Consider the following 26,972-nt stretch of genomic DNA (forward strand, 5'->3'; position numbering starts at 1 on the left):
AAGATCCAGATAACTACAGACTGGTCAGAGAAGTTGGACACTATGCTCAGGAACATGGAGAATAAGAACGTGACCGATGACAGCCATCATGGCTTCACTAAGAGCAAATTGTGCCTGACAAATCTGGTGGCCTTTTATGATTTAATGACATCATAAATGATGATGGACAAAGAAAGTATGATGGACATCATCTTCCTGTACTTGTGCAAGGCCTTTGGCACTGTCCAGCATGACATCCTTGTCTCTAAATTGGAGAAACGTGGATTCAAGAGATGGACCACTCTATGGATAAGGAGCTGGTTGGATGGTCACACGCAAAGAGTTGTGGTCAATGGCTCAATGTCCACATGGAGGTCTGTGATGAGTGGTGTTCCTCAGGGGTCTGTACTGGGATTGACACTGTTCAATACCTTTGTCAGTGACATGGACAGTGGGATTGAGTGCACCCTCAGCAAGTTTGCTGATGACACCAAGCTGTGTGTTGAGATCGACACGCTGGAGGGAAGGGATGCCATCCAGGGGGACCTTGACAGGCTGGAGAGATGGGCCCATGTGAACTGCAAGAAGTTCAACAAGGCCAAATGCAAAGTTCTGCAATCCCAAGCACAACTACAAGCTGGGTGGAGAATGGATTTAGAGCAGCCCTGAGGAGAAGGATGTAGGGATCCTGATCAATGACAAGCTCAACATGAGCTGGCAGTGTGCGCTAGCAGCTCAGAAGGCCAACTGTGTCTTGTGCCAGCAGGTTGAGGGAGGTGATTCTTCCCCTCTGCTCTGGTGGGATCCCACCTGGAGTGCTAGGTCCAGCTCTGGGGTACCTAGTACAGGAAAGATGTAGAGCTGTTGGAGCAAGTCCAGAGGAGGCCATGAGGCTCAGGGGTGACCAAATTGCAGTGTACCAGTACTTAAAGGGGTCATACAGTAAAGTGGGAGAGGGACTGTTCACCAGGGAGTGCACAAGGGGAAATGGCTTTAATCTGAAAGAGGGTAGGTTAGGTTAGACATTAGGAAGAAATTCTTTACCCTGAGGGTGGTGAGGCCCTGGCACAGGCTGCCCAGAGAGGTTGTGGAAGCCCCATCCCTGGAGGCATTTAAAACCAGGTTGGATGGGACTTTGGGCAAACTGGTCTAGTGAAGGTGTCCCTGCCAATGGAGGGGGGTTGGGACTAGATGATCTTTGTGGTCCCTTCCAACCCAAAGCATTCTGTGATTTTATGACTCAATATTTGAATAAAACATATTCTCTGAGATAAGTGTGTGGTATATGGAAGACACGGACTCCAGCAGGTGCTAGCATAGAATCAACTTTATTACACACGTTACTGCTTAAATACTTTCCTCTAAAGGGAGGCTCCACTTGTTCCCCCAGTGGTCACTCAACTTGGGTCTCTAAACAGCACGAAGCTAAACATTTCTTTTCCCAGGCTGGTGTTCAACAGTCTCCTCCAAGTTCCCATTCACTCCCAGCTTCATGCATATTTTGCTGTTCCAGATTCTTGCTCAACACACACTCCTATGTTCTTTGTTTAACCCTTGCTTCTTGGCACATTGCCTGGACCAGTCTTACCAAATACATTTCCATTCTCTACAGAAGTGTGTTACTGTGAATCTTCCTGAAACAGTGGTGCTTGAAGTCTGTTCCCTCCATCTGCCACTGCATGCTCGTATCTCTCTTGGAGAGTCGTCGCTGTCATCATCAGAGTTGTCCCTCATCATCACAGTGGCTGCTGGGTGAAGAAAAACAAAACTTAAAGGTCAAAAAGGAACTTTGGTTAAAGACAAGGCTGGACCCTCAACTGGTGTGAGCTGGCACAGATGGACAAGCCAGGAGAGCTGCCCCACAGCAGTAGGAGAGGTCTGCAGCTCCAGACCTCCAGGAAAGCAGTACATGTGCTCAGGGAATGGTGGGACTTCAGAAGTGGCAAATACTTCTCTCATGCAGACAGTCTGAAAAACAAACCACACTCTTGTTTACTGCAGGAAAATGCCATTTACATTGTAATCCAAAAGATTTGTTTATAGCAACACAAGCGTTTTTCAGTGATGATCATACAGATGAAATTTTGTGCAAAACAGGCAGCATTCCTCTGGTGTCAAGGGGACTTATTTAGTGGGAAGGGTTAAAGATGCTATGGTTAGAGCTGGAAGTGTTGCCTGTCATTAAGGAAACACAACACTTTCCTTTGAAAGTCTTTTTCAGTTGCTTACGACTTGCCAGATTTTAAACCGATTAGGCCAGAACTCTCCATGCTGGTTGCTTGTTTTCTGCTGAACTGTCTGGGAAAGATTTCATCAGAAGTCATTCAATCCTTTCTGAAAGAGCAACTTGGAAAAACTGCTTTGCCTATAGTGAAAAAATAATCCTGTAACTATAGTACTAAGCTGCTCTATGTTTTGAAAGGGAAAGGTGGGTACCCAACCACCTCTGAGACCCCCACTCAACACCCAACACACATGGCATGCCCGGCAGCAGAATCTGTGTAACTCCTTGGTTGAAATACCAGCAAGGCATACTGGGACTGAAAACAGGATGCTGTGGGAGACTGGGAAGGGAATTTGATGGTGAGATCAGTGAGTGGGATGAGGGAGTATGGGTCTGCACCCATGAGCACGTGCACACAGGCAGCCCAGCACTTGCAGAACTGTAGAAGAAAAAGAACAGAACTGATGAATAAAAAAACAGGACAAAAAGTACATGGAGATAACAGAACGTTTTGTGAATCTGCTTTTTCAATAACCTTGACATACACTTAGTTTTGACAATTAGCTTTCAACTTGTCATTGCTGAAAAATGTACTTGGGGAAAGTCTGATGAGCTGTACTAAAAGGGTAAGGTAAAACTTTCTCGGTTGACTTGGTCATCTTGTATTGTATCCATTTACTGTTCCCAAAACTGTGCATGAGAACACAGCCTGATTTTACCTCATGTTCTTCTATTGCTTCCTGAAGGACCAGGAGCCAACCTTGCTATTCATTTGTACCAAAGCAAGCAGTTCTGTTTATGCTAGAACATACAAGTTGTACCTTTTCTTAAAAATCTTAATTTGTCTGGCTTAATTTTAAACTAGCAGCTGGCCTCAGGCCTGAGTCTGAGGATGAACTCAGCATTTCAGTGATGCAGCAGAGACTGAGTGGGTAGGTGAGGCTGTATCCTGCAGGGAAGGTAAGGCTGTATCCCGCAGGGAAGGTGAGGCTGTATCCCACAGGGAAGGTGAGGATGTATCCCACAGGGAAGGTGAGGCTGTATCCCACAGGGAGCTTCACCCTTTGGCCGAGATCACGAGCTGAGTATGAGAGATGGTAAGTGGGTCACACTGGTGAGCCATCTAGTCCACTGCTCTGTTAGACAACAGTTGGAAGAGGAGATGCTGTATAGGAAGAATATGCGAGGTTGGCTGTGATGTGCAGCTCTTTTCCCTAGTACACAGCACCCACTACTGTTGGGTTAGGGATACCAGAGGGTACATTCCTGCCTCACCCTTTTAGCATACAGACCCATCACTCCTGAATTTGCCCGATCTCTTTTTGAAAATGCTCACACTCTGCCTCCAAAAGCTCCCATGGCAGCAAGCTCCAGACATTCACTAGTCAGTGTGCAAACACTTACTTTTCTCTTTTTAAAACTGATCTTTTACTAGTTGCCTGAAGTGGTCCCCAGATCCCATCCCAGGCTCTGGTAACCAGCAGGTAGATATTTGGTTTAACCAGCACATTCAGCATTTTGTAAATCCCATTTGCATCTCTCCATCGCATCCTTCACTCCAGAGCAGAGCCCGTGTATTCTTAGTCTTTGCAAAGCAGCAGCTTTGCACCTTGACCATTTTTGCTGCCCTTCAACTCTACTACCAGAACACGATCAGTTTTTATGTAGCAGCAACGTTACACCCTCCGTCCTGTTCCTAATAACTTCCTTGTGAGTTCCAACACTTCACTGGCTTTTTCGTTTGCCATTGCATACTGACCTGATGATTTCTGAGAACCACCAGCAATGGCTCGAAGATCTATTTCCCAAGTTGTAACTCTCAGTTCCAAGTCTGATATGGATAATTTTTTCCTAGTTCAGTTGCCCTGGATTTATTTATATTAAAGTTCATCTGCCACCTTTGAGCCAACTTGTTTTGGTGAAGTCCTCAAGGCCTGTCCAGAACTTGACTATCTGAAAGAGCTTAGTATCATGTCCAGACTCTGCAACAGCACTGATTACATGGTATGAGTTGGCTCAGCTGCCACTTTAAATGGGTTGTCTTCATTAACTTTCACAGCTCCCTATGAAGAAGAAATCCCTCCAAAATCCCCTTAAGGCTCTTTTGAAGGCCAGTTTCCACTTCTCTAACCTAATGGAGCTTCATGGATTTCGATCACGTATGATTTATAGAGGTCAATAAAGCCAGCTGTGTCCCATAGGGAGAAGAGCAAAGGATATTGTCTTCAGCTGCTTCCTAGCTCCTCAGAAATGGGATATTGCCTTATATTAGTGCCCTGGGATTGATGTTTCCCTGAAATGTGCAATATAACCATACTGACAGAACTATGAGGTATTGTGTGGTGCTAAGTTGTTGCCATGTCTACTTATAATAAAAAAATGAAAGTGTGAGCTCTCTTTTCAGATGAATCACAGAAGTTACAGTGAGTATTCCGAATGGCACTCCTGGGAGCTTGCTTATTTAGTAATTAGGGTACGTAGAAGTCCTAAAGTATGTATGACTGATGAAGGGTATCCCTAAAGAGGGAAGTGTGTCCCTAAAGCAGGCAGGATGTCACTCAGCCCGGAGTAGATGGACTTTCCGTGGCTGCAGCTCCATCTACTGGTACTAACCGGCACAATCGCGCCGCCTGTTCCGTGTTCTCTTCTGTGGTCTTCTATGTGGGGTGGGAGGAAGAAAAGGTACATAGGCAGGAAGTAAATTCACCATGGATCTCTTCTCATCTCTTCTCAAACAGCAGAGGCACTCGAGTCTCTGGGAGACCCCTCCACTTGGTGTTATTGTAGCAGTTCTTCATCTTCAGAGTTTTAGGTGATGTCATACCTCAGATTCCCCCGTCCAACATTGCCAACCCTAAACCAATGACCAACTCATGAATCAAGTCCCTCAGAATCATGAGATTCCACAAGTGCTGGGTATTTATGGTTGAGCCTTTACCCTTTCTAAGTCTGCCATGGGCACTGCCTTGGTTTCAGCTGAGATCATTTTCCTCCTGGTAGCCCGCACAGCGCCGTGTTTTGGATTTAGCATGAAAAAATAGTGTTGATAACAGACTGGTGTTTTTAGTTTGCTGGGTAGTTGTAGCATCTGCATCAAGTCAAGAACACTTCAGCTTCTCATACCCTGCCAGGCACACAAGAACCCGGGATGGCACAGCCCAGACAGCTGACCTAGCCTGGCCAAAGGGATATTCCATACCATTTAAAGTATGTAACTGGGAAAGCCAGATGTGAGGCAGAATTGCTGCTTGGAAACAGATTGGGCATCAGGTTGCTGGAGTTTTTTTCCCTCTTTTGTGGGTGGTGAGCATTTGTGCATCACTTGCTTTATTATGCTATTATTATTACTATTTCTATTACTGTTGTCTTCCTTTGTTATGCAATTAACCTGTCTTTACCCAAATGCACAAGGGTTTTTTTCCATTCTCCTTCCCATCCCTGGGGGATGAGGAAGGGTGAGCAAGCAGCTGCGTGTGCTCAGTTACCAGCAGGCACAAAGGCTGTGGATACTCCAGCAGTAACTTGCCCCAGCACCAGGACCCTTGAGAGAAAAGGCAGATGACAGAAGGCCAAGGCATTCGCAATGCCCTTTGTTTCAACACTGAGGGAAAATTCTGTTCTTACTTCCAGTAGTAAAATTCCTCACTGGCAACTGGACAGCAAAAGAAGTTGCATTTATGTAACTAAAAGCAAGACTCAGCCTCTTGTTCATCATCTCATTTCCAAGGCAGCTCTGCCTTTTCCTAAGATCATTCTCTCCAGCCAAGAGTCAGACTTGTTGCTTGACACTTTCATTATTGGCTATGTTTATTTTTTACACTGGACTTTGGCCCAGGAGCAGCTGTCACTGCTGTGGGTCAGATCAGGAATGTCCTAGTGCTCAGAGGACACCTCTGTCCTAGTCTGACTGCCTTCTGTCCTCCAGCTCACCCAGGGCCCATACTGGTTGGAGCCAGGGAGTAGACAGGAAGAGGAGAACTACTCCAGCCCTTCTTCTGACCCTTAAAGCTGGTGGTGAGTTGGTAAGTAGACCTGGGAAGTGGAGAACATTTCTCCTTCCCCTCAGCTCCTGAATATTGGCTTAGAGCATCTGGTGATGATTCACCCTGCCTCTTACTCAAACAGCCCGAGGCTCTAAGCTGGCCCTACAGGTTCCCGAGGCCACGGTATTCACAGTTTGAAAAACAGGTATAGTAAGGACACAAGAGCTGGATCCAATGCCGGATTTAGTACAAGGAACAAATGTAACCAAGTGCTAGGGTAGCAGTCTCTGTTTCTAGTCAACAGACCTCACGCTCCTTTTCCCCATTTACCACAACCTTGTGTGTTAACTTGGTGGAACCACCTTAAGCCCATCTGTGCCGTTTATTGCTACTTAACAGTGAATCCTATCCCAAAACAGCAGACTGATTTCTGGGTTGTCCGGCCCATCTAGATCATATAGCAGCATCCTGATTTCTCTCAAAAAACAAGGAAGAGGCTGGGGGAAGATGCTCATTTAGATCTTACCATGGCATGGACCTGTAGCTTGGCTGGGCTGTTCACCTGGACCCACGAGACTGGAAATAATTCCAGGTCACACAATTTGGGAGTAGACCTACAATATCATTAACTGCATTATTGACTTATGCTGCAGTATGTTTTCCACTTGAAAAGTAATCACAAAGAAAAATGACTATGGTCCTTGTATGGGTCAAGTTTATAGAAACAAAACACTTTTCGCCTCATTAGTTTGTCTCATAAAGCTTATTGAACCTAAAACACCACTTGTAACAAAGTTACATTAAAAGCTGATCATTCCTGGGTGCTGTGAGTAGAACTGCCCAAGCATGTCCTCAGATCACTAGGAAGCCCCAGCACTGGTGGTGTGAGATCCTGACCAGGCAGCAAGAGGAGCCACAGGAGCCTTTCCTCTGCCAGGAACCCCACTGGGCTTGTTCTGACCTGCTGCTCTTTGTGTCACACCGCTGGTCCAGTGACATAGGCCACGCTTTGCGGAGATGACCAGGAAAAGGTGTTTGGATGAGATTAAGATCTCCAGTAATTCTTTTAAGACCATCAGTAGTGCTGAGGCTCGAGAGGTCTGAAACTGGATGTGCTGGGCATTAAAAGTGTGAAGATTTTGTCCAGGATCTCCAGAATCCTTATAGATACTCGCAGTAATCCCACAGCAAGAAAAGCGTTAAAGCCACGCCCAGCCCTAATCTGACTGATCATTGTGTTCCCTTCTTGAAAGGTAGCTGGGCAAGTTAGTTGCCAAAACTGAGGTCAGGTTTCTGAACTGCAAGGCACTGTGTCCTGGCAGGCTTCAGGCAGGTAATCCTTTGTTAGCGCCAAGAATTTAGGGCTCGAACATGCTGAATAGGAGGAAGCAGCTGAAACCTGCAGATTCCTGAGGACCTGTTTTTTCTCTTAAGATGTGTGAGGTAGATCAACAATTCACACAGGAACTATGTAGCCTATTTACAAGTGGATAATCAAAATTTAGAGTCAGAACACCCAGAAACTAAGATGTTTGATCTAAGAATGCCAGTTGGGCACTTTAAACCTCCCTTTGACTCAAACCTTTAATCCCAGGTAAATTGCCAGAGGAATACCACAACAACAGAGCCAGAAGTGGGACAGGTCGGACACAATTCATGCCATACCACTTCCTTCCTGCCCTCAGTGACCAGCAGCACGAGCTGCTCTCACTTGAGAAAGCCCATTTCCTTTTCCTCCTCCGCCACGGACCTCCAGTGCCAGGCCTTCAACAGACCAGTTGCTCAGCATCTGTCAGACTTTCCCACCTGCAAAAGGAGAATAGTACTTCCCCTCTTCCCAGGAGCACCTCGAGGATAAATACAGTAAGTTCTGAGCTGCACAGGTTAAAAGAGGGGTTAGGTAAACACCATAATGGGCCAAAAGAAACTTAACCCAGTGGGAGAACAGGGAACTGTCACACTGAACTCAACTTTAAAAGAAACCCCAAAAAACCCTAAATACTTTCTATTGACGCTTACTGATTTTAATACATCACATCTGTTTTTTCTTCTGGTTGTCTCAACAAAGACCAATGTGTCATGACCACCGTACAAAATGCAGCTAAGAAAGACATACAACACACTCTTACTTTCAAATGTTTCCTTCTTGTAAGATTGAAGACAGCAACATCCCCTTTGCAACTCAGCTCGAGAACTCGTGGTTCAACGTTATCTGCAGAGAAGACCTTTCTGCACAACATGGACAGCCTGGCAATGGAGCACAAAACGCCTCTGGACACGGCTGTTCAGAGAGCAGTTACACAGGATATAAATGAAAATGGAACAAGCACCTGTCAGTTTTAAGGTCTCATGGGAAAATGATCGTCAACATTTAAAAACATTATGAAATACACGTTATGATTCTATAAATGCAAAAATACAGTGATAAAGAGTAAGTGCAACAGGAGTCAGCATTGTCATCTATCTAGTTTGGAAGCTAAAGAGAAAGAAAACACTGGTACAGTGAATTTTCCCTGCTTTTTCTTTAACTCTCTTCTGAGGAACAGCAATTTGTGTGATCCCTGGTCCTGCCTTTCTCACCCTTCTGAGCTGTGATTTACTGCAGCATAACTTCACTCTGTGTTTTCCAAGCAAGTTCTAACAAATATTCAGCTAAAACGTGCACTTTCATTTCTCTTTAGTAGTAGGCAGAAACTCCACAGCCTTTGCCCTCCACTACTCCTTCCGTGCTTTGGAGAGGTCTAAGCTTGTGCTCTTTGAGGTCACAGGCTTGGGGCACTTCAGTACAGGGACAAGTTGGATTTATTAGAACCAGTTTGCATATAATACCAGTAACAATTTTTACAAGGTTTACGTGTCATTCCGTATCGGTATTTGCATACAGACATCCCAGCACACACATACCACTTCTGAGTCACACCTGCCTTTTTGGCTCCCTGTGTAAAGTTACACAAAATTAACTACTGGCTTTTTGTTTGGTTTTTTTTTATTTTTTTTTAAAGAATGCAGCTGCTTGTTCAGGTGTGTCCTTCCTTAGATCCTCCTCAAAGTACAGTAACACTTCTTGCATACCAACAGAAAATTTCTGCTTTTTCACTCCTTTTTTAGTTAGGAAAGCCCTTCTTTACTGCAGTTTTTAGCTTTATCTCTTTGCTGCCCTTTGTTTGCCTTTGATACTTAAGAGGGAAAGTTCAGCCTTTCCTCACTATACAAACAGTTCCCATGCTGCACTCACCACACTGCTATCTGGACTTCTGCAAGTAGCTTAAGAGACCTGAATAGCACCCATCAATCATGATCTTTACACCTTGGGCTTGAGCTCAGAGGTTACATGCAACTGCCAACTAAACTTGGACAGCTTTTTAATTGACACCATGTGTGGGATTCAGACTCTGTAGGTTTAAACAGGCAAAAATTTAAGATCTTTCTCCCATTGTCACAGTTGGTTGCAGAGGCGGCAGCCGTGGTATGTGGAGTCTGTGGCGTGCAGCGCACATCCAGGCTGCAGGATGAAGGAGAAACCACACCGCAGGTCAGGGCCCGTTTGCAATGTTATTGTAGCTGACCTTACTCTTCCCCTTGCTAATATTCAGGCTGTGTGAGGTGGCAAACCGCTACCCCAAACAAGCACCAACAGAACGATGCCTTCTCAGGAAACATTAGCCTGAATTTTCTGTGTCTAGCCTCAGGTCAGTGGAAGTTGTGAGGTAGCATTTTGATACTTTCAAAACAAAGAATTAATAACCAGACTACTGCCATAAATATATTAAGTAACTTTAATGCTGCTTAGCATAAATTTTTGTTACATATTTTCATCCATATACTCCAGTGTAAATTATTTTATACAATACAAAGCACTTTTAAAAGTATATGGCTCTAGGTCAAACATTCATAACACAGATGTCAATGCAAGTCGAGAATTAGGGAAAAAACATCAGCCAGAGTAGAAAAATCTTTGTAAGATAAAGACTTCAGCAAACAAGAAACACAGAACATCTCATTGCAGGAATTTAGGGTGACCAAGTGGTCCCAGTAGTCGGAAGGGCTGCCACTCACTGCTATGCCATCCCCAAGAACCTGTGCGGATCAGCAGGGACTGCGGGGCTCTGCTGAGGGTGGCTGGCTCCCAGAGATCCTTTTATCTGGCAAGTGTCATAATGTAACCTCCACAGCAGACACTCTGGTTGGCTCAAAGAGAATGAGTAGGCCTGGGAATAAAGTCCTGCCTTCCCTTACCCACCCACTGCTGGTCTCTGCACACTATTTGGGTGCACTGGCAAAATGCGGTGAGCAAGTTGTTCTGCAAATGACAGGGAGACTTTATTCTCCCAGGTTATCAATTTGGCACCACTCACAAAAGTAAAACATTATTTACTAGCATTATAAAACAAAGTCACCATCTGCAAAATGGCACGAGTGGTGGTGGGTAGGCTGCAATGCCATCATCTGGTTTTGTTAAATTAATTTTCTACACATCATATTGCATGTCATTATACAACTGGAATATTCCAGAGAGGTTCAATTAAACTTAATTCGTGCCAAAAGCAAACTCCACAGTGGACAGACCACTTTTGTACTCCACTGCTTTCAGCAAGATGTTGCATAGGCATCTGTCCAAATAAAACCACCTTTACAACACTGCAGGTTTGGAATACAACAACCTCCACACTGCAAGGATTGAGGTGTATTCACCATTTGGTAACATTCCATTCAAATGATACTGACTCACATAATAAGTAACAAATGCAGCACTTGAAGTAACAAAACCAAAGCTGTACTCCAAGGAAGTATAACAGTGCAAACATTCTTGTTAAACAAAAATATACCATGTATATACACACACAACACAAATGCACTGTCTTTTTTTGAAGTATAAATACATCTGATTAAGCTAAATTCCTAAAACTAATGAACTACTGACTGACAGTCCCAAACAATTTTCACCTACTAAGGAATACAGTAAGCTTTACAGATCAGATGACCACACCTGGATATGGCTATAAAAGAGTATCAAAAGATTTCACCGGATGGGTATTTAAAATATTTTTTTCTGTACATCAAAGTTAATAACATATCTTCTAAGCTGGTATCACAAAGTCAGCTGGGGCTCTGATCACATGAGGGGCAGTGCACAGAAAACCCAGGGCTCAACAAGAAGCCTCAAGGCTCTGCCTGCCTGGAACACACAGCAGCGCTGCAGAAGTCAAGGCCCAATCCCAGGACTTAAAGCAGGAGCCATTTAGCTGCTGATGTAGTTAACATGTTTGTTTTGTTTCCATGTTCTTCCTCTTCTAATTTAGCACTAGAATTCTGTTCTCTGCTAATGACACATCTGTTTATCCCTGAACTCTGTAATACCATACAACAAATGTGCTTCTAATGGATACACAAAAGTGTTAGAAGGGGAAGAGATGGAAACTTGTTTTCTGTTGAGGAAATCCTTATGAAGGGTTATTTGCATTTCAGCACTTTCAAACAGATTTTAAGGGGAAAAAAAGTCTTTTTGGAATTAGATTACAGTAAAACAGACAAGTAGCACTTAATTTGATCTGAAGTGGAACATTCAGGCATTAACCTCTCTTCAACTGCTATAGCCTCCATCTCCTTAATGCCAGGGCCGTGCTGAAACCGTAACAAACAGCTGTTGCAAAGGCAAAAATCTAGACCAGGAGCAGGGAAAAAAAGAAGAAAAAAAAAGAAAAAAAGTGAATCATGTACTAAATTACTTCACATTATTTTCTAATCTAAATGAATACAGGAATACAGAAATGATCCAAAAGCTACCTCCCCCAGCCAAAATGTTTAAGGTAAAGACAGATTTGGGATCCTCTGAAATTTTTTCATGAGCCTCTGTTATAACCCTATGCAATTGCTTTTAACTTACTTGCTTCAGAAGACTTCTCAAAATAGAAAACAAAACAGAGCTCTGCCTAAGTTATGGTACAAAGTAATCAGGTGTACGTACAGACTGTATTTCTTTTTTCTTCTTTGTTTTTTTTTTTTTTCTTTTTTACAGAATTGTAGGGGTTGGAAGGAACCTCCAGAGACCATCGGGTCCAACCCCCCTGCCAAAGCAGGTTCCCTAGGACAGATCACACAGGCAGGTGTCCAGACAGAGCTTGAATGTCTCCAGAGAAGGAGACTCCACACCTCCCTGGGCAGCCTGTCCCAGTGCTCTGTCACCCTCACTGTGAAAAAGTTCTTCTGCATATTGGTGCAGAACTTCCTGTGGCCCAACTTGTGGCCATTGCCCGTTGTCCTGTCCGCACAAACACGGAAAAGAGGTTGGCCGTTTCCCCTTGTGTCCCACACTTAATTTCAATTTTCTCCTATCTAGACCCAATATTAATCTCAGATTTGTTTTCAAGTGGGTGCCTTTACCAGCAAACAACTATGACAACATCCCTCTAAACAAAAGAGCTCTCTTGTGGGCAGAAATAGAGAAACAGATCTGGCCTTCTTGACCAGACAACCAGCTGCCAGAACAACTTCCTGAGAGGCTGCTATTGCTCAAGAACCAAACCAAGTAGGTTTGATCTGAAGGTTATGCCACACTAAACGTGAATATATAAACCAAACGAGGAGGAAGAAATGAGAAACTGAACTGCTGAAAAAAAAGTTTCTCGTATTGGCCAGTTCTAATGATGGATTAATCTCTTAGAAGATAACAATTCAGTTATGTCATAACAACCTATTCCTTGCTTTTCATACAAATGTTAATTTGACAAAGTTTTGAATAGATGCTACACCCTAGAATTATCCCCTATATAAACTGAACATGTATTCTTAATCACAAATGTAGTTTTAAAAGACAAAATGTTAGCAACCTTCTGGGTTTTTTTCCCCCCACATCGATGACAGGACTCTGTTTTAAAGGATTCTGAGTTTTTTCCTGTATGTTCTGACTTTCTAATTAGATATTTTGGAAAAAAAAAAAAAGCAAATACATGAAAGACTACAGTTACCTCAAACACTGTTTCCCAGCATCTCCTAATTAAAAATACTGAGGTAAGTTAGATAAGGGTCTTCTCCTACTCCTACCTTGTCAGTGATTTGAGGGACTTGGAGAACTGAATTCTCCCTAGGAAAAATAGTATGGAAGGGGGAAGGGTCTCTTGGAGCTGCCAGTATTCTGTTGCTGGACAAAATGACTGAAGTCATTTGTCACCATATATTCAGTGACATCTGAACACACTGAGTAAGGACAGAAGAGTTACGCTTAAGGGTAGAGTCTGAGATACTTACTTAGTATAAAGCCCTCCCTTAGAGGTGGTGTCTCATAGCTGTGCTTCAACTGTCCTTGCACCACATACAGGGATCAGATGTGCTTAATATGTGTTACTGCTGTTATTCTAATAATCAACACTGCTTTTCTAAAGTATCTCATCTAGAAATAAGCTATAAAGATCATATATTTCAGTCACTATAGTGAAGTGAAGCAACTGAGAACTTCATGCCTTAGCTTACTTCGGCATTTCTTACACATCATTGTAAGACAGTATTTGCTGCTCTCAAAGCCAATGCTTTTCACTCACAGCTCCCCTTTCTATTCCAGCTTGCTCTTAAGTTCCCAAGTTGAATGGCTGGCTACCAGGGCTTACAACAGGCCTCTGGTCCCTAGATATAAACACATGACAAACATACCGAGGCTGCTATGCTGATGTTATATTCGTGATCAGCCAGAATCTTCTCTTGCGTGGTGGAATTGAACTTGCGGGGAAAGTGATGCAGAGATGTAGTTGCTGCTTGCAGTAGAAAAGCTCCAAAATAAAAGACAAAAGTAGCTCCATGGAAAAGAAAATCCTGAAAAGCAAATAACTGAGTCAGTCTGGGCTGCAATACATATCTAATTCTAGTCTCAGTCCAAATGGAACTGAACACTGAAACGTGAAATTGATAACAGTAACTCCAGATAAGCAGCATTAAATCCTTAACCCAGACACGTTTTCACAGCTGCCTGCAATTACAAGCAACTCAGTAACATAATTAGTGATAAAGGGCAACTCTCCCTCTCCCCAAACCCTACAATCTTTCAAATTAAGAGGCACGTGCTTATCTGTAGGTGCACATGCTGACCTTTCAGATCACTGGAAAGCTATTAGAGCTTACAGAACTATCCCTTTATATGGCTTAGATAAAGAAGGGACATACAGATGAACTTTATCACAACTTAAGCAGTACAAAACAAGTTTGCATTCCCCCAATCCTTTCTCAGCAATAACTTAAGTTCCAGAAGCCTTTCTCCATGCTTAAATTTTGCTTCTGTAAATGCCCAGAAACACCTCAGCCTTGACACAGCTGAAGTTTACTTCCTGATGCAGTAAGAATCCAAGAACTGAGGGATCTCCTCAGCTCTCTCCTACTTGGGTCTATCCAGAATACAGTACATCCTGCCACTGTAGAATAAAACACTTGAGATTTGAGAGGACAGGAATGAGGATTTACTTTAAACATGTTTCTCTCCTGGCCTTCTCTAGGCAATTCCCTCCTCTGTGGTGAATGCTGGCTGAATACAAGGTTTAAGCATCTAACTGATTTCTGGATTCTGTAACTGAAGCACATGAAAAAGCTGCTCTGGTGACTAAATCTCTTTACAGGTTGTATGTATGTCAGAGACCAATGTTCTATACAGCAAGATGCTAGACATGTTCTGGTACAGTTTTAAAATGTCTGAAGTATTCTTCCACCACCTCCTCCTGTTGCTGTCTCTGCAAAGCTGACATTTGCATGGCACTCAGTACCCAAGTCCATACAACCGTTGTGCCTATACCTATGCAGGTCTGCAAAAGCTATAGACATAAATTTTAAAATTATACACAAATATATATATATGCTCTTAGACTGTATAACATGGATGTTGTCAATCTCCAGCACCAAGTAACTCTTTATGTACATTAATTCACTTGAGTGCAACGGACTAAGAGCGAAAACCATGAGTCCATCCTAACAGCACAGAGCATTCATACACACTACACATTACTGGGCAACATCCTTACCCACTGACTGCCTGACATCAAAGAGAGGATGCGCTGTACTTCCCTGTTTAAGGATTGTTTTTTCATAGATGTGATGTGAGATTTTTAAAATTGAAATAATTTTCTTTCCAAACTCAGTAGTTGTTCCATATCTGATAGCAGCTAAAGCTACTTAAGTCACAGTCTAGTCAGTTTTGGTAAGTTACATGCCTTTTTGCTACTAGTTTCCTGTTCCACTTAGATCAGGAAATAATCTTCTCTTAGTTAGGAATCATTTGATCATTTGAGGTTAGGTCAGCTTTTCTTAATGGCTGCCAATTACTGCAAATCCAAGTTTTTGCAAAACAGCTTCAGTAATTCACAACTTCTGGTTTTACATCCTGCCTGGGTTGTTAGGTTCCCCCTCCCCCCCATTTTTAAAAAACAATTACCTCCTCTTGGAGTATTACTATGAGGCCCCACTGACATCAACAGAACTGAGAGGATAAGGGAGCAGAGGGTGGCTTCCTGACCTAGCTGGATAGCCTTTATATACCAGGCTTGCCAGACCTCAAGCTTTGGGCATAAGGTGCTCCCTCAGTCTCCAGCTCTGCTCTAATATCTGCACCTTGTAGAAAAAAATAGCAGGGTCCTACTCCAGCATGAGAGTGCTGAAGCATCAGGGAAGCTGCAGTGCTCTGTTGCAGCTGGGGAGGCACTTCTCCCCACCAGACACTTTCTGTTGTGGCTTCCCCACCCCCTCCCCGTCACCCAAGCTGGCAGACAGACAGACACATCTTGCATGCTATTGCCTACACACACCATGTCATACTACACACAGGTGTGCATTCACTGTGTAACAAGTGCCAGACCCCATGCATGCCCCAGCCTGACATAACCAGTTCATAGCACAGCTCACCAGCAGCCTGAAAGGCCTGTGTAAACCCACGAGTAATGGAGGGCATCCGTTATTTTTTTGGCTGCTAAGTAGTGTGCAACTCAATTTGGCCACTGTTACCAGCTGTACCCTTCTGGCACCACTGCTCACGAAGGAGCACAAACAGCTCCACGAGGAAGACAGTGCTGCCTGCGTAGAGGAGAGGTATTTTCAGAAGGCAAACTCTTTCATTTCCTTCATTCTCCTGCCAAGCCCTCTAATTTCCTTCTCCTGGCAACAACTGCAGCGGAGCTATGTAACGTCAGTAAGGTTCCATGTCAGCGGGGTTATGGTTTCTGGGACCAAAAAACCCAAGATCTTTTGAGAGCAGTTTTTTTGGACTTTAGTAATTGTTAGCACAGTGCCTTACTCTCCCTCGCCTCCACACTTGAATAATCATTGAAACCTCATACAAGTATGTGGAGCACAACCAGATCTGCATGGTATGTTAGTTCACATCTAATTTTGTAAATGAACGTGCTGTGAGTCAGGCTGCAAAGGACAGTATTTATCATACCATCTGGTCTCATACAGTGATGTACAGCGCAATGTACCTCCACAAGGTCTGTATTTCCCCCTCATCCTTTCACTGTGCAGCATCTTATTATTTAAGTATCAGTAGTACTATCAATAGAGCTACTTACAGCATAAGGTGTTACTAATGCAGGGCTGTCAGAATCCCATGCTATTTTTCAAACTGACAATTAAACTCCTGGAGTCTTAAACCATATTTGTTCTTTAATTTCTACACGAAGCTGTAGTACTGCAATATAACTACACTATGACTCTTCCCATTTTTGACCTGTAGCTTCTAAGTTCTATTGTAAATTCAATTTATCAAACAGCAAATGCCATGTATTTATCTAAACACATGCCAATCTAAACCAAACAGGTATGCCCTTTCTATTTTATAGTAATAAAACCAGGTTTAGTGTTTCTAATAATTATTTACAACAGAAGGTAAAAAAATCCTTCTAAAGTGCTGCTAAAGAATTTAGTGCCAACAAGTTACAGACCATTTGGGTACCTGAAAACAGGGGTCAAATGATCCATCAAGTATTACTGTTGTTGACAGCTGGAAGGGGCTGAATTTCAGCTACTGTGTTAGAGATGAAACAATTCACTCTCCATTTAAGACACTGACACAACAGCTCTTTAGATTAAGTTAGAGTCCTACAGATGCAGCTTTTATGTAAGCAACGCAGCAACTTCCTGACACAGAAAGTTTTTCTACAATTTATCACGCACAAGGGGACAAAATCAACAGTACAACAAATCACTGCCAGCATCAAGTAGTAAATATGTAATACACACTTACACACTTGTCGTAAGATGACCATTTGTACAGCATTTTCAATCTATAAGAGGCTATGCCCTCACCCAGCAACTCTTAAATAGATGTATATGATTGTAAATTGGCAAACAGTTTCAATGAAACCCATGACACTATTAATTTACTTCAGTTATGCACATGCTCAAGGGCTTTGTTGCATCATAATTTGTGAGGATGTCGCAGCATAAAGCCCTGTAAAGGTCTCTGTAATAGTAACTCATTATTAGCTTAATTACTGCCTGCATTGTGCCGGAAAGCTGACTGTACACGTGTGCATTCACTACCAAAGTGCCAGAGTTTGTTTTAATAGAATCCACTCCAGTACCACTGATGGGCTTTGACGTCATCAGGCAGAGCCCCAAACTTGTGAAGCTCTATCACTTGCTTTAAAGACCTTGTGTTTTAAGGGACTGTCCACAAATGCCTTGAACAGATAAATAGCCACAGATGTTGATACTGAAGAACAAAATTCCAGCTCTAATCAGGGAAAGTGTCCATAGGCAAACTAAGCCACACAGCAGGTGAAGGCAGTCAGCAGGCACAAACAGACACACTTTAGGATTTTTGAAGTTCTGGTTCTTTTGGAAGATTTTTTTTTTTTTACAATTCCCATTTTGATCACAGTTTTGCCACCTCTAATAATTCACTTCCAGTAATATAAGATAAACGATACCATCTCATGCTCAACTACTTGAGCACTAAAAACTCAAAGTAAAAACCAGTTAATGACAACAAAGGAGTCCATAAATTAGTGGTGAATAACCTGAGGTACCCGTGTGGTTGGTAAAAACATGGAGCCAACAGCTTCCTTTTTTTTAAGGGGAAGGTACAGTCTGGGACAACTAATGGCACAAGCCATAACAATTCGTTAGAGCAAGAATCAAGTCTTGCCTTCACAATGAGGAAAAGCTGAGCAGAGTAAATAGCACCTGTAGTCTCACCAGGCTTCCTCTAAGAAATAAAAATGTTAAATGTCCTAAAAGGATGCTAAGCTATATCATACTGCAGGCTATGCAGTCTCTGACTACCTAAGGTCTAACAGCCACTCACCAATGCTGCCCTAGCTTTAAGGAACTGATCCAAAAGTGAGCAGAAGACTTTCTAAAGAACTGGAAGAGACTTCTTGGATGCTTTAGTCCAATCTGTGTGATCTCAGACTACCACATCACACAATGTGTTCGCATATGTATCATTTCCTTTACCATATTAGATGTATCTTTCTAACTGCCCATTATTCACAGGGTGTTACTACCACTTCTCTAAGAGTCAGAAAATATTTTCCAATGTCTAGTCCACAACTATTTCTAGCCATTTAAACCAATTTGTTGTCATGCCTTGTTAAACTAGTCATCTTCCTGCTGCTCATATATGTTCACAGAGGACAAGTATCAGTAACCAGTTTCAAAAGCTGGACTCTGTCAACCCCCATTATAAAACAGGTCCTGTATTTCTTCTGTCATCCTTGTAGCCCTACTCTTTTCTTTTCCAGTTTTGAATTCCTCTGCTTAGAGAAAAACTTTCTGTTAAAACAGAAGGCCAGGCATTAAGACTTCAGATCAGTACTTCTCATAAAATGATGTTCAGTTTATAAAACAAAGGGAATCCTTAAAAAAAAAAAGAAAAAAGAAAAATGAAAATCTTACCGCCTGGTTCCAGTTGACAGCAATTCTATTTGCATAACCGAAGAGGAACACACACAGGAACACAATGGACAGGAACCACGCAGTCACCGCTACAAACATTACCCATCCCTGCAGCAGTGGCAGTGGAACTCGGGTAGAAGCTACCAAAATCCAGACTATCGTTCCAAACAGCTGCAAGGAAAGGAATAGAGACGATGAACTGAGAGAGAACTCTTATTCTGTCCTTTCTCCCCAAGAACTAGTATCACACAGCAACATGTCCTCAGATTACTTTCAGAAACCAAGTGGAAACACTTCAGAAGTACTCAGAGCCTAAGTGCCGTTCTTGGAAAATACAGGCACTAAGTAGTGGTAAGAGGAAGCCACTCTGAAATCCTTTAAAGGTCTTAAAATAGTCTTGAAAATGGGATTTACAAACCCAATTGACTTGTGTGCTGCTAATGAAAATTTTACCCTTATTCTCATACAAGAAATGTGAAAACATGGTTCTAACACACACATACACAGATTTCTCTGTATATACAAAGTTAGCATAGCAAGGATGCGCATCAGTTTTGGATTCAATCTCATATAATTTAGCTCCATAGTCCTAATCTGATGAGATACAGAAAAGACAAGAAATTGCATCCTCTTTTTCAATGCATTCGTAATAAAAAGCTGAAAGCAAACACATTAAGCAGTAAAGTGGAAAAGAAAAACAGAATACAGAATGCAGCAAGTTGTAAATTACGTTGAAATGATGAGAAAAAACATACAGCTTTCCAGAATTATCATAACCCGGGGTAGAATTCAGCACAGCCAACTTTCTTCTCTGCATACTGATCACAGTGAATGCGTGGTGGGGATGCTGTGCTATGATGAGCTGACAGAGAGTTTACATACTCTACAGCTTGCCTGGTTTAATCAACTCTTAGCCTAAGGAAGGTACTATGTCTCCCTGCAAATCCTAGCTCTATAAAAAAGGGTAAATGGAGAAAATCATAATTGCCATCAGGAGTATGTTCATTTATTACAAAAAGACTTATGCAACCTGCTGTGTAGTGACAGCTACAATCAATTTTCAAGCAAGCTACTACTTTCCTGTTTAAATTCTACAGATTTACAACCACATTTTCAGATTCGGAGAACTTTCTTTTGAATCAAGGATGAGAGAAACCTTTTGAAAGAGGTCTGCTATAAAATGAGTTGGTTCCTCTCTCATATTACATTGCAGCAGCATCTATGTAAAGATGCATTGCTCAGTTCAAAGCTCCCAAGGGTTTACGTATTAGCATGCAAGTTGTTTTCTAGCACTCTTTTTTTAGCTGCTGTGAAGAAACAAACCAAACTTTCTCTGGTTTCACAGTACTGCAGGTGCAAGTCTGTTATTCAGAGAGCAGACTGCGATGGGCAGCGGGGAAGCAGAAGGGATAGCAGACAGCGTTTGTTAAACAAAGTGTGGGGACACATGAAATATTTTGAGTGTTCTGAATGAGCAACCCCTCAGAAATCTACTGCAGAGGCTGCTAAGCTCAGCAGCGTTGTGCCACTTCCCTCATATTATACCTGTCAGATGCACAAGGTCAGCCACCCTAATTAACCTGCTGTCCCTACAGACTGGGGGCCCGACTGGGCACCTGGATTTTTGTATGCTGAGCATTTTGCTTGGGTGCAGTTTTACAGCTGGGACCCGAGCAGCATTCTGCTCTGACTCCAGGAAAAAGGTGAATGAATAAAATCTGTTCTGACACGGTTTCTGCACCACCACCACTCCCCGCCTTTACTTCTGCTGGAGCACCACGGCTCTCCCGAACCTCAAACTCGGCTTTAGCTCCAAGGTCCGCAGCCCTGTGTACACCAGAGGTCTCACAGGCGCTTGGAATTAAAGGCGCTGGAGCTAGCAAAGGACCTGTAACACACACAGGCAAAAACAGCGTAATGGCGTATGACCTACGGTGGGTTGGGGGCCTGGGGCTGCGCGGCTCAAAGTCCTCCACAGCTCGCCCAACCCCTTCGAAGCCCGTCTCCACGGGCTTCCCGGTGCCGCCCGGCCAGGGCTGGTGGAAGCTCCGCGCCGCCCGACCCGAGGTGAGCAAACACACCGGGGCGGGCCGGAGGGAGTGGGCACGGGTCCCGCTGCCCTTCCCAGCGCAGTCCCACGCCTCAGAGCCCGGCCCCAAAGCGGGGCAGCCCGGGGGCTCCCCCCTGCCGCAGCCTCGGCCACCCGCACCTTTCCCACTCACAAAATGGCAGGTGAGGAGCGCGGGCGACGCGGGGTTGCTGCTCGGCCGTCACCCGGAGAGGCACGTCCGCCCCGGCTCCGGGCACCGCCGCCTACGCGGGTAGGAGACGGGCACGGGGCAGCGGGACGCGAAGCCGCGGCCGGGCGCTGAGGGGAGAGAGAAGCGCGGGAAGGCCGACAGTCGCCGTCGTCGTCCTCCCGCTCCCCGCCTCCCCCCCGCCCCTCTCCGCACTCACGATCTCCAAGAAGATGACGGCTCCCGAGTAGGTGCGTAGGATCTCCAGGCCGGAGGGCAAGGTGACCCGGGGAGGCGGAAAGTAGGCAGCGGGGTTGGGAGGCGGTGGCATGGACGAGGCTCCCCTGGGCAACATGTTGCTGTGGCGGCGACGGCTCCTGCTGTCGAGCGCGGCGGGGACAGGCGAGCCGCGGCCAGGTGGGCGAGGAGGAGGCGGAGGAGAGAGCAGGTGCGGGCGAGCCCGTGCGCGCCGCCCCGGCCACCTCCCTTCTGCCCGCCCCAGCACTGGGCCCGCCCCGCCTCGCCTCGCCTCAGCCCAGGCCTGGTCGGGCGTCCCCAGGCTGCCAGGGACCGGACCTGCCCTGCTTCACCACGCCCGGCCGAGCCCTCGGGCCGTCCTGGACCGAGGCCGCGGCGGTGCGGGCGGGCTGGGGCAGTTTCCCCCGGCCGAGCGCTGTGCCCAGTGCTGAGGCGGTCTGGAGGGCGCTGTGCCCCAGCCACCCGGCTCCCTCGAGGGGCCGTGCCCTGCCCGCGGCTTTCGGCTCCCGTTGGGAGTATGTGCGCTGGAGTGCTCAGCTCCTCGTTCACAAGCCTTGAGTCAGATCCAGCCAGACCTGGGGAGTTATTTCCTGATGCCAGCTTGCAGAAGGTTGCTGTTTACCTTCTGGTTACAGGTACTACAGGCTTCGAAATTAGGAGGTTGCAGCTTTTTTTTTAAGTTGACACTGAAACCATTTCATGTGTAGCTGCTTTTCGTTCCGTCTGACTTAACTGTGCGTAACTGCTTAATAGAAAACAGTTTGTTTGATGTAAAAGTTTTGGGTAGGAGAGGGTCTGGAAAGCTACATGCTCATCAGACCGCTTACAATGAGTACTCTCATGCTTCTCGGTATAAGTGCTATCCCCACATGAAGGATGTGGCATCATCCAGCAGTTTTGAGAGTTCCCCCTGTGTGACTGAGGATGGAGTGTCCTGTCACTGGGGTGACTGAGCCCTGTTTCAGCCAGTGTTATCCCTCTGCAATGTTTCTGGCTGTTTATCTTCACATCTACAGCTGCAATTTTGAAGATAACATTTTAAGGGTTTGTAGAAGTGTATGCATCTGCTCCAGAGACTGAACCAGCATGGACATTAATACTGTATTCCTTTATTTTTTTAGGTGCATAATGTTTCTCAGTTGTGCTTTTGTGATGATGACCAGAAATGCTGAAGCCTGGGTGTCATCCCCACCCCAGTCCAAGTTCTAGATGGGGAGCTGTCGGCTCATCTAAACACAACTCATCTGTGCTTCCAGCATACCTAGCACATAAATAGGTTTGGGACACTTCTAAAAGGCATTAATAGCCAATTAGCTTAGAAATCATGGCTGCTGAAGGAAGAAGAAGCAACAGTTTGCATTGTTTCTTGTGCCCTCTCCTCATCCTTATGCCCCTTGTAGCTGGATGTCTCTTGTAGTCGTAAGAAGTGGGAGGTGTGGGATTGAATCCCCATTAGGCTAAGGAAGGCTCTGAGCCTGGCCTCCCCTCCTGTCTGAGATAAGATTGATACCTCATATTCCTCCTCTTGACCTATTTTAAAAGGGAACCTTGTGTCCCATCCCTTTATCTTCAGGGAACGGCTCCAGGCTCTGAAGGCGCATGCCTACAGGTCCTGATGGGTGGGTGGTGGTGGTGGTGTGTGTTTTGGAAGGGAATAGGATTCAGACTAGTGCCTAAGTGATTAGGTGTAGGTGGTTCGTTCTTGAGGTTGCATTCAGGAGACCATATGTCCAATTAACTTCACAGGCTGGCCCTAAATCTGTTGAGACTGCCCTGCGGAAGGAGGAATCTGAGTGGGTGGAAAATGCAGTTGATCAGTTTATGATTCGGAACAAGAAATGTGATTATCCTTATCACAGCAGTGGAAGTACAAATAACACTTGGTCATAAACATTTCCAGTTTTATTATCCTGTGTGAATTAATCTGTGTGAACTCCAGCTGTGTTCTGGTGGATTGCAAATCATGTACAGTCATTCTTACTTGTAAATACCATTCATTTTAACCTGTACATTCCTTTTAACACTGATTTTCTTGAACTTTAGGAGTTTTTTACAGCATTTTTTACAGATTTATATATATACCAATAGCCTTAAAGTAGATTTATAGCAATACTTTTTTCTAAATCCTAATGATTTAAATGAAGGTAGCTGTTTAAATTATTTTTACTGGTAGGATTCCCTTCAAAGCCATGTGGGATTCTTCACATACCAATCCATATACTGGTTGAATCTTTAGAAATCTGGATAGTTTGAGATACGAGTATCAGCCTTGCATTTTTAAGTTTCCATGGCAAAAGAACGTGTTTGTGTTGGACTGCTTTTTAATAGCATTTTAATGTAAATAATTGCATCTTGGCATGTTACAGGGTAAACTAGTAATGCTGCTTCAAGTCTACCAGAGTCAACAAGTAGAAGTATATTGATTTGCTGTCCACAGGAAGCTCTGTCTAAACAACCAAAAAGACTAAAAACTTCTCTTAACTGTTATGTAAAGTTCAAACACTTCCCCCTTCATTTTCTTGTCCTTATGGCAGCCTAACATAAAGTTGGCATTGTCACAGAACTGCAAAACCAGTTGCTATCTTTTTTATATTATAGAAATTACTCATGATTTCAGTTCAAGTATAATGATGTACACTGTGTATATCTTTAATAAATATTGAAATTGAAAGATCTGGTTCTGAATGTTGTGATTCTCCTCTTCCCCAAGTGCCCAATCATTAGAAAAATGCATTAAATTATGAAATAGGGTATCTCATATATGTATTATATAATATGCCCTATATGTAATAGAGCAATAGGTGGAAGTAATATAAGAATTCATGGTCCGTAACACCTAATCTGAGTGTGTTGTCAGAAGCCCTCTGGAAGCAGATGTGACTCTCCTCCTCTAATGTCTCCTGTTGCAGCATGCACAAGGGTGCTCTGCCAAAGTGGGGGGGAGTTTAAAATCAATGACAGTAACCTTATTTTCTACTGATGTGGCTCTGCTTACCCCCAGGCAGATCTGCACAAACAGATCTCCCTAAGCCAGAGCAGAGCTGAGTAAGGCTTTTCTGATAGTATTAGGGCCTGCTTTTTTCTTCCAGTAACTTTCTTGATCTATGGAAACCTGACCCCCAAAGCCCTCTGTCTTTCTTTTAGATCTGCAAAGCTGCTTTTTCTTAAGAGAGAACACAGGCTCTTAGTCCCATAGTTATACATCAAACACAGAAAGCCCAAAGTTGACTGTATGAAACGTGGACTGTTTTGTTTATGGATTAATTAATGTGCTCCTGAAAACTACATGTAGGATTCTGATCTCATACTGGTAAAAACTTAGGAGCCATTCCCCCTTAGCCAGTTCAATTAAATGGGCATAAAACTGGTTTGCAGAAGATGACTGATAAGGAAACGCTTTAGTGTCGTTTGTGTAGTGTATTTACTCAGTGGTAACAGAGCTTCAGCCTCGTGATTGGACCTGTGCGTATTATAAATCGGTGTGCAAATACCACCACATTTTTGAGGTTTCTTGGGAGGCAGCATGACAGGGTTTTTTCCCTAACTGGCAGGGCCAGGCTTTTGATTGCATGCTGCCCCTTTTTGCATCATCAAACTAAGGGAAAAATAACTGTTGAAATCACTCACTTGATCCAGTTAAACTGAGCTTGGGATGCCTGCCAGAAAGAGGAGATGAAGATGTATGTGTCACTTGTTTGGCCCACTAGTACCAGGGCGGGCTTGTTACCAAATCTGTCCCTAGAGTAGCTCAAGGCGGTCTCAGAGCTGCTCTGAGGAGTGATTTCTGGCTGGCACATAAGGCTGCGGTGGCAGTCTGGATACCGCCTCTTCCTGCAGAGTGTCTTCTGTGCACAGAGCTGAGAGGAAAGGTATTGACCTGGCTGCTTTGGCTCTCCTTGGTGAATCATAGAACCATGGAATTGCCTCAGTTAGAAAGGACCCCTTAGATCATCAAGTCCAACCATCACCCTGACCTGCCAAAAACCACCACTAAACTACGTGCCTCAGCAACATGTCTAACCATCAAGGTCCTGGGGTGCCTTCTGAAGTAAGGGATCCTTAGTTGCTGGTTAAGGGAGTTTGAGAGTCCTTTCACACAGACAGCACAAAGCCAGGAGGCTGGCGCCAAGCCAGAGACCCTCCTTGGCCGAGTAGGCAGAGACCTGACTGAGGTCGCTGACCTGTTCCGATAACATCGTTTCCATGTTTCTAAGGATGCCAGCACTTTGTTTGTTTAACTTGATGGCACTCTAGTTCTCTAGCAATATAGTATAATGTGCAGTCAAATGATGGGTTCTCCTTTCATTTACACCGAGCACTTCCTTTTATGTGTGTCAGGGTGCAGTAAAGGGGAAAAATGCAGAGAGGAGGCTCCTGAATGCAGGTGGTGCAGGACGCTGGTGGGTAGGGAGGGAACTGACAGAGCAGAGCAAAGTTACCAACCGGGAAAATGTTGCAAGGAGTCAATTCTCTGCTCTTGGAATAGGTGAGCCAGCAGGAAGAATGGATTGTATGGATCATCCCCATCAGGGAGTGGGAAAGTCTCAGAGGTACAAACTGAAACGTAACATTCTTGTAGATGAGGAATGAATAAGTAGTACTGATATTTTTAAGACAGAATTTCCCAGGGAAACAGGCAGATGCACAACAATAATACTTAACTCAATTTTGTGCCCTGCCCCTCTCCGGCTCCATAGTGTAAAAGAGGAGCAGTTCAGCTGGTTGCAGAGGAACACGAATTCTTGCTAAGCGGTGCCATTGCACGCTGTGTCACAGCACTGTGCCATCGGTACTGCTGGTAGTGTGGGGCTCTTCTCACTTTGCCATCAGTCAGGGCTTGATGTACTAATCTTTAATCATAACGCACTGGCCTCCGATCTTATCTCCTTTTGCTCAGGAGTATGTATCTAGTGTTCTCATGAACCATCAGTGCTGACAGGGAGTCACTTTTTTCCCTCCGTTGCAGTTTGTTTGCTTTTTGGGGACTGTTTGTTTTATCGAGCAAATTCCTGGCTAAAAATCCAATAGAAGGCAAACGATATTTGGGCAAAAGACAGTGGTGGCTTCATTTTGCAATGAATGAATCCAGGAAGGAGAAGCAGGGACCCACATTAAAATATGCTTGCCTACAAACGCTCTATAATGTTTTGAAATAGCATAAAACTACTGTTGCAAAAAGAAGCGAGCCTATGGATTTCACAGCACTCTTGAGTTGATTCAGTTGTAAATGAAAAGAATTTATCTTAATGTTAGAATGTATACACATAATTAGGCTTTATCTGATGACTGTTAGGATGGTAAAGAGCAATTTGATTTTAAGTACAGGCATCATTAAGTGAATCCAAAAGCAACCTCTGTATGTCTGTAGTTAGTTTCAGATTGCTTAAAATAGCAGGGTCTTACTGTACTAACATCTGTTGCTAC

At 44.1% G+C, this 26,972-nt stretch overlaps 1 protein-coding gene across 1 annotated transcript; it reads right to left on the bottom strand.

Annotated features, from left to right (window-relative positions):
* Positions 1–11,774: 11,774 nt before the first annotated feature.
* Positions 11,775–21,645, bottom strand: MAL2 (mal, T cell differentiation protein 2; the record flags this gene model as incomplete). The annotated part of the gene is made up of 4 exons (XM_084280400.1): positions 11,775–11,846; positions 13,831–13,989; positions 19,054–19,224; positions 21,511–21,645. The coding sequence occupies 4 exons, from the start codon at positions 21,643–21,645 to the stop codon at positions 11,775–11,777; spliced, it is 537 nt and encodes a 178-aa protein (XP_084136526.1).
* Positions 21,646–26,972: the final 5,327 nt, after the last annotated feature.

This window comes from Gallinula chloropus (assembly GCF_964237585.1).
Source record: "Gallinula chloropus genome assembly, chromosome: 2".
NCBI lineage: Eukaryota > Metazoa > Chordata > Aves > Gruiformes > Rallidae > Gallinula > Gallinula chloropus.